The sequence below is a fragment of the Sinocyclocheilus rhinocerous genome, unplaced genomic scaffold (genome assembly GCF_001515625.1).
Source record: "Sinocyclocheilus rhinocerous isolate Xijiao unplaced genomic scaffold, SAMN03320098_v1.1 scaffold1717, whole genome shotgun sequence".
NCBI lineage: Eukaryota > Metazoa > Chordata > Actinopteri > Cypriniformes > Cyprinidae > Sinocyclocheilus > Sinocyclocheilus rhinocerous.
Window position 1 is genome coordinate 158550 of NW_015660014.1, and position 8653 is coordinate 167202.

At 35.3% G+C, this 8653-nt stretch overlaps 1 protein-coding gene across 2 annotated transcripts in view; it reads right to left on the bottom strand.

Annotated features, from left to right (window-relative positions):
- mroh1 (maestro heat-like repeat family member 1) overlaps positions 1-8653 on the bottom strand; it is a 34394-nt gene that overhangs the window by 13304 nt on the left and 12437 nt on the right. For both annotated transcript variants that reach the window (XM_016533844.1, XM_016533843.1), the window contains exons 13-21: positions 6959-7081; positions 6476-6583; positions 4308-4452; positions 3787-3830; positions 2954-3095; positions 2299-2351; positions 1990-2097; positions 912-1031; positions 226-348 (exon numbers count right to left, since the gene is read on the bottom strand). In XM_016533844.1, the coding sequence (XP_016389330.1) occupies positions 226-348; positions 912-1031; positions 1990-2097; positions 2299-2351; positions 2954-3095; positions 3787-3830; positions 4308-4452; positions 6476-6583; positions 6959-7081 (966 nt within the window). The remainder of the gene's footprint in view (positions 1-225; positions 349-911; positions 1032-1989; positions 2098-2298; positions 2352-2953; positions 3096-3786; positions 3831-4307; positions 4453-6475; positions 6584-6958; positions 7082-8653) is intronic.

Consider the following 8653-nt stretch of genomic DNA (forward strand, 5'->3'; position numbering starts at 1 on the left):
TAAACCTAATATAATTATTCTTTTACAATTTAACCTTTGCACAATGAACCACTGTGCACACTGTGTGTTACATTTTACAATTACTATTATTTAAAAAATATAATATGGTAAAACATAATCATTTCAAACCCAATTTAAATGTTACAGCTTTTAATAATCCAATTTGGGAAACAAAAAGATGTTTTAATTTGCATCATGTGAGAAGTACAATGAAGCGCGGCCTACTTTGAGAAGACCAAATATCCCTGAGGCTTTCCTGAAGGCGTCAGACTTCCCAAACTCCTCCAGTTTTTCCAGAGTGCCATTGAGATGACTGCTGGCACACAGCCCGATTCCCATGGCAACACCCTGCACAACAATTACTTGTTAATTATTCTTAATTAGCGGCTTTTAAATAACTGCAAAAACCTCAGATATCCAAACTGTGGAACATTTGAATCAATTTTATACCAATCTATGATTAGAAATTATGTGATCTGTGTTCTCTTGAGATAACTGACACTAGACAGTTGAAGAATGACCTCAATTTGGGTAAAGGAATGGGTCAGAATGGTCGACTGGTCATCTAACCAATGGACTACCATAATTTCCAGAAGTCATGTTTTTTTTAATCACCTGAAATGTTATATAATAAAATTAATTTATTATATTTCCTGAAATATAAATATTTTTTACTTATTTTCTGGAAAATACAGTAGTCAATTAGTGACTAGATTTAGAATGTTTTCTAATATTTGATTTGTGGCAGTGTGGTAAAAGTGATTAATTATTATTATTATTAAGACATAACTCCCCAAAGAGGGCTGTGCTTCAGCAGGCTATTTGACTGTCAAGACAGTAAACTCTCTCTGAGAAGTTATGCCTCTAAATTCAGAAGTTAGAAGTGAACTAATAAGTGCTCAGTGGCATACCGTTCTTTCGATTGCATCATTGTGACGAGTGCTGATCAGGATCTCCTGCAGCTGTTTCCTGACCAGCTCTTTATTATAGCACTGCTGGAGAATCACACCGATACACCTATACAAAAAACTCTGAGAAAGAGAAAGAAAGAAAGAAAGAAAGAAAGAAAGAAAGAAAGAAAGAACCCAGGAAATTATGTAAAATTTACATTCAAATACTTTGTTTGGACGAAGATTTATTTATAATGAGATTTATAATGTAGGCAATCATTTAAAAAAAGCTGAGAACAATTGTCTTGAATAGCTGTTTTATACATATTTATATTTATCCAAATCAACTTTTACACATTCAATGCATCAATACTAGGGAAATATTTGCTCACACAGTTCTTTCACAAATGATTACTTATTGGCAACATCTGCAATCACAATGATGATTATGTGATTCATTGTCAAGCCCTACAAAATAATTAGAACAAAAAAAAAAAAGTAATAAAAAAATATAAGACGACTTATAAAATAGAGGAAAAATGGGGGAAAAAATCTATCAGGTCTACAAGATTCCTAAATCTATAGGACTTAGAATGTTTCTTTTCGGAAATAAAAGAGTTTATCACAAGAACCCAGGAAATTATGTAAAATTTACATTCAAATACTTTGTTTGGACGAAGATTTATTTATAATGAGATTTATAATGTAGGCAATCATTTAAAAAAAGCTGAGAACAATTGTCTTGAATAGCTGTTTTATACATATTTATATTTATCCAAATCAACTTTTACACATTCAATGCATCAATACTAGGGAAATATTTGCTCACACAGTTCTTTCACAAATGATTACTTATTGGCAACATCTGCAATCACAATGATGATTATGTGATTCATTGTCAAGCCCTACAAAATAATTAGAACAAAAAAAAAAAAGTAATAAAAAAATATAAGACGACTTATAAAATAGAGGAAAAATGGGGGAAAAAATCTATCAGGTCTACAAGATTCCTAAATCTATAGGACTTAGAATGTTTCTTTTCGGAAATAATAAGTCTGGTCTATAATATGAAAAGTCACAGATAGATTTCTAAACTGACCTTCTCCTCCAGAGCATTGTTGTAGGTAGGAAGGTATCGTGTAGCTTCTACTGCAAGCTGACCTGTCCACTGGCTGTCGTCAATAGCTGCCAGAGTTTTAGACAGCAGCTTGATCACAATCAGAAAACAATGTCTGATTAGTCACCATTAACTTTGGCCATTAGGATGTTTGCATCTTGTCAATGCTAATCGTTTACTTATTCTTCTAGTTATAGATATAATTTATTCCTATAGATTTTTTATAAGATTTTTATAACGCAAGCCTTTCTTGCAATACCCATGTATAAATTCATACACATTACTACAGACCTGAAGTAAACTTTCTTCCCACTTCTTTTTATCCAGAGAATCATCTGTTGATTCTGGTTAGAAGACAGAGGACAAAATTCAGTCAGAGATGCATTCAAACCACTCTCTGGAAAGAGTCAAAGATAATGGGATACCCAATATAACTTTTTAAAGCTATGCCGTGTAACTACCTTGGAAGAGTCGCCGAATGTGAAATACGATTTATCAAATTTAAATATGATTTTGGTTGTATCTTGGAAACATCTGGTTGTCTTGTGAGTCTCTAAGGACAGGTGGTTGTGGTTTTGGAAGACACATGAGAGGTTTCACTGAAACCTCATCATAGCAGATGAATAGAGAACCGCTCCTTCAACTAAAAAGTGACAGAGCGAGTCTTGAGAACCTGTGAAGTATCAGTTACTAGACTAAATATGGTAACAAAACCTCTAATGTAAGAAAATTCACCTACTTCTCTAAAATATCACAGCAGGTTAGATTAGACAGAGCTGATGTCCTAAATTAGTTTTGAGATGGGTGGGCATTTGCAATCATGGTGAAACACTGAAATGTGGAGCTGGATGTTATGACCAATAAGTGGCGTGGTCTGGTTGACTCATGAGGCTGTACCTAATCCACATCATCACTGACTACATCACTGTGGTATATTTGAACAAACCTTCAAGATAACTGAGCAGCTTTGGAATCTCGTTTTCCCACAGAGGCTCGGCTTTAGGGTGAATGTTAGGGCTGAGAGCATTGAGCAGACTCAGGGAGGGAGCACCGTGCCCCCTGCATCGAAACGGGAATGCGGCATTTACCTGAAGAAAATGCAAAAGATGTTTAAGGTCTGCACTAAGCAGTGACTAAATGACATCATGATTCAAAAGTATGAAGAGAAACTTCTTCAGAAAAAAGTCAAAAAATCTGTCTTCAGAAAAAAAAGAAAGAAAGAAAGAAAAAATTGCAGCAATCAAGACTAAAAAACCCAACTAAATGGATATTGTTAGCTTGAAATCAATATTGTGTTTAGGAATATTATGTGTTTTTAGAAACAGTTTAGGGTTGGCATGATTTTTTTATGTTTTCTTATGCTCACCAAGACTGCATGTATTTGATCAAAAATACAGTAAAAACAGTAACATTGTGAAATACTCTATTTTAATTTAATATAGCTTTTCTATATGGATATATTGTAAAATGCAATATTTAACATTTAAGCTGTCACTTTTAACTGATTTAATGCATCCTTGCTCAATAAAAGTATTGATTTCTTTGCAAATAAAATCTTCCTGACCTCAAACTTTTGAACATTAGTGTATGAAAGTAGCACCTGGTATGTTGTAATAGGGAACAGTGAAATATCCACTTTAACAGTAATTATACAAAAATATATATTGATCAGAATCAAGAATCACATTTTCCAGAGAGGCACACTGTTTACCTTAATCATTGCCCGGCTAAAAACTGAAAACAATCTAATTAAAAAATCACTAGGAACGCAACACTTACCAAGAGCCTTATCATCAGGATATATTGTGAGGGAAGACTAGAGCCTGTGCGAAGAAGGAAGAAACAAAGAAAGACAGAGAGAGGGGAGGGCAGACAAGGGTAACCCATTAGTGAAGCACATGATCCAAAAGCATTACAATTAACGAATAAATAATCACTGTGCCCTGGGACTTATTTGTCCTACTAGAGTTCAATTTAATCACTGTCAGCATAAGAAACAATTACCCTCTGCCCTAAACACTTTGTTCAGTTGATAAATACCACTTTTCATTTAACTAATTAGAAACAGACTCAACAGGCAAAGCAAACGACTTGCAATAAAAACAAAACGTCTGCAAGTACAATTTAGTTTCAGGCCAACAACGGAAAAAAAGGTTTAATAACTGCTGCTGCATTTGCCACACTGCCAAGAAGACAGAAAGTGTGATTCCAGGGTGTCTTTAGGTCAGACAGTGGAAAAGCTCTTAGTCTGGGACTAGGCTCATCAGTGACATCATGACCGTATGTGTGCGTGTCCACACCTTGTGCATTGAAGTCGATGATGAAGCTGGCTTCTTGGGCTGCTCGTTTCTTATTGGCCAGCAGAATTAAACTCTTGCACAAGGGGGTAGTGGCGCTGGCGTACTGATTTGGGGTCAGGTAGCAAAGCAACATAGGCCACAGAACCTACACAAGAAATAACATCATTTCAGATGTACAGTAATTATATGAAGTAAACCAAAGAGATACATAGAAGTAGTTTTGGTCAATTAAGGTTAAAGGGGTCATATGACGTTGCTAAAAAAGAACATTATTTGGTGTAATGAAATGTGTTTATGTGGTTTAAGGTTAAAAAAACACCTTATTTTCCACATACTGTACATTATTGTTTCTCCTCTATGCCCCCATCAGGGCCACAATTATTACACTAAACTCTAATGCAATAAACATGAATTAAAGAATGTAAAGTGTAACATAAAATCCTAATGTACATAACAAAAAAGAAAAAAAAATGGAAGAAGCCCACTTATTTCAATGAAAAACCATCAAATGTGAAGTGTCACACAAGGAATTCTGGGAATGTCAATTTACATCTTTTCACTGTAAATTATAAGATGATTTTTTCTTATTCACTTGCAAAAACGGTAAATTTAACAGTATTTTACTGTAAAATTACATGAAATTTTTATTACCGTTTTATTAAATGTCACTGTATATAGTAAGGGAAGTTACTGTAAACAAACAGTTTACAGTTTTTTTTCTGTTCCTTTTACAGTCTTTTACAGTTAAAATTATGCTAGATTTTTACATTGGACTTTTGTTTAGCATTTTCCTTAAGGTCTTTTTTTTATTTATAATTATTTGCCTATATAAATATGCATAATTACGTATTTGTGTGTGTGTATATATATATATATATATATATATATATATATATATATATAAACACAAAGGAAGACCTCAGGGAAAACAAATCGGTGTCTACCCTGATAAATCCCACAAAACATAAATCCATATTCGCAATAAATCTCATAAAAGTCTAAACTCTGTGCTTTAAAACAATATGTTAACAAGAAAGACACAACAAAAATCTAAAAATAGTCTGGCTGTATATTCTTTTCCTGACATTTTCCTGGTTATCATTCGTTTTGGAGGAAGGAATGGAGACAGTCTCATCGGCACATAAACTGTCTTCGTCTGTCTGAGGAGAGATCCCTGTCAACAGCCTGCTGTTGATGTTGGGATGCTCACAGGAAAAAGGATCTAATATTTCTCTAGACACTCTCTCTTACAAGCGGCAGTGCCGGGCCGGGGCTGCTGACTTTGGCTGTGAAGATGATGGACTGTGCTGAATGACTGCAAAGACCATCTCTCACTATGTAAGCGTTTCATTGAGTTGTCTTTAGGATAAGACGCATTGCAGATGTGCAGGTGTCTCATTTAGTGGCAGCAGGACCGTCGCCACCATAGACTGATGTTCTCTCTAATACTCTTATGAAAATTAGCCACGGTTTTATTAATGTAAAAAAGTGGTAACCATGTTTTTTTTTTTTTTTGGTGGATTGATTACTCCAAATACCATGGTTAAACTAAGGTTAATATAGCAAAACAATGGTTTAACTACAATAACCATGGCTTCTTGATTTTATTTGTAGTAAAACCATGGTTAATTTTCCAAAGGGTATTTAGAATAATGAGTGATCAATATTGGTTTTCAAATGGCTGATTTTCAAATTATTACTTTTGGACCCCACCGATACTGAAAATCTGATCAAATTCTTAAGAGGCAGCAGCGTTAAGATTGATAGTTAAAGGGGTCATATGATGTGATTTCAATTTTTCCTTTCTCTTTGGAGTGTTACAAGCTCTTGGTGCATAAAGAAGATCTGTAAAGTTGCAAAGACTAAAGTCTCAAATCTTAAAGTTAATAGTCAGCCACGCCTACCTAAAACGGCTCGTTCTAACACGCCCCCACATACCTACGTCACGATCTGATAACAGCTTTATGACATTTACCAAGCTCACTTATAAGGGCATAAAATGACAAATGACATGCAAACACGGTCAATCATAATGCTGCACAACAGTAACAGAATAAAGCAAAAAAATAAAGCAAAGGTGAGGACTGCACATTTTGAAAGAAGAACCGTGACTTCAAGTGTCAAGATGAGGAAGGTGTATGCTTGTTTGTACTCGTCTATATACTCACATCTGTCAGGCGGCCCACAGTGGTAGTGAAAAGATGCAATGTGTTATCACACATGCTACGCAGAGCCTCATTGGTCACTTCCTCTGGGTCTGGAGGTCGCTGTCCTCGCTGTGTGAATATTAACAATTTATTAGCTATATTGAATCACACAACCCAGCATAACTAGGGCTGGGCTAAAGCCAATAACAGTAATAATAGAAGGGAATCACCCTAGCTAACGTAAATATTTAAAAACTGAGGTGTGCACTGACATATGACACAACATGGGCTATGAACAATTAAAAAAGCTTGCTACATAGATCTCAAACAAATCAATTACAGACAATTTTGCAATTCAATGCATGGGAAATCAAGCAAGGAGATTTGTAACTCAAAGAGAAGTTAAAATATGATCAGCGAGCAGGAAGTTCATTTGCAGCTACAGTCATGTGACACTGCTGGTCTGCAGTAAGAGAAGTGTTAGTCAGTAAAGGTTGTTTGTACATGGTAAGTGTCTGGTAGAGCACAGTGCTGGATGATGAAACGGACAAGTAGGTCTCCTCCCTCTAGCTCTAGGTAACCATGATGAGCCATAGCACTGATCACCTGCACCACTCTCTTCTTCACCTGCACAGGCAAACACGATCATTAAAACCTTGCAGAGCGCTCAAAATGAGCAGCACCATTTCAGCACATTTATCCCACATGAAAGAAAACAGATCACATATTTTTATATAACTTATGGATACTTATAAGTACCAGAGGTTTATAGTCACATTTAAACTTTTAAAAACATGAAACACATAAAAACATATACATTTTTTGTAAATATTTTATCGCTTTACCCTTGTCTGACTTTCACCATAAAATATTTTTTAAATGATAAATTAATCAACAAAGACTGTAACCAAATATTTATTGTGTGAAAATTATGAATTTTTACAAAAAGTACCACAGTTGTTATTTTAGTATTTTTAGTATTATTTTTAGTATTATTTTAGTATATGGTTCTCAATTCCACTCCTCGTGAACCACCGCTCTGCACATTTTGTATGCATCTCTTATCACTTCAGAAGTTTGTTCTATTCGACCAAAAGTGCCCTGCAAAGTGGACATCACAGGATATTCCGCCATGATTCCAGTTCGAAGGGAGCGTATAGGTTCCATTCAAAGGGCATTAAAGTGCGCGAGACGTGAATGTAATTGTATTTATTTACAGAGGTACAGGTGCATCTCAATAAATTAGAATGTCGTGGAAAAGTTCATTTATTTCAGTAATTCAACTCAAATTGTGAAACTCGTGTATTAAATAAATTCAATGCACACTATGTCACACTTCTCTAGTAAGTTCCGTCTGTGTGTGAAGACGCTGCAGGCCGTGGCGTAGCACAAATCCGTGAATGAATGTTCCAAAGTGAAGTAAACTTCAACGGATTTCCCGTGCTCAGGGAGTAGGAAGCAAAGAACACGGTGTAGGGACCATGTCAATCGGAGCACAGTTCATGCATGGAGCTCTCTCCTAACGATGATCCCAATCAGGTGTGTTAAATAAGAGAAACATGCAAAATATGCAGAGCGGTGGTGCGCGAGGACTGGAATTCATCGTTTTCACGTGACGTCTCACCCTTAAAGGAACACCCACATGGAGGGCAAAACAAGGCTTTCCTCCACTGACCACCAGTTATTTTTACGAGGTTTGCAGTAAGAAGTAATGTAGTAAGACAGTGATATTTAAAGGCCAAATTCAGTATGCACTTTATTGATGATGCATACTTTGTACATGCAAGCATATAACCCAGAATATAAACACAATACGCAAAGTTTAATATTAAATGTTTTCCCATAGAAAACTTTTATAAAGAAAACACTTAACCATTTAGCACATTGCGTTCATATTCCAGGCTCATTTGCTTGCCTGCATAAAGCACACATCATCAATAAGGTGTGTACTGAATTTGATCTTTTAATATCACTGTTTTAAAGGCACTTTGTTTTCACATTAAAAGTTTTAGAATGTCCCGCTGTTTTTAGTGATTGAAATATTGCGGCGTCTGCTTTATATGGATTGCTAATGGCCAAAACTTGCATTTTGTTCACATATCTTTGTATTATTCTTTTGAGAGGTGATCTAAATATTTTTGGATTGGAACAGATAGAAAATTGACAGGCTTGTGCTGCAGTTCTAAGGATGTTTTGCCC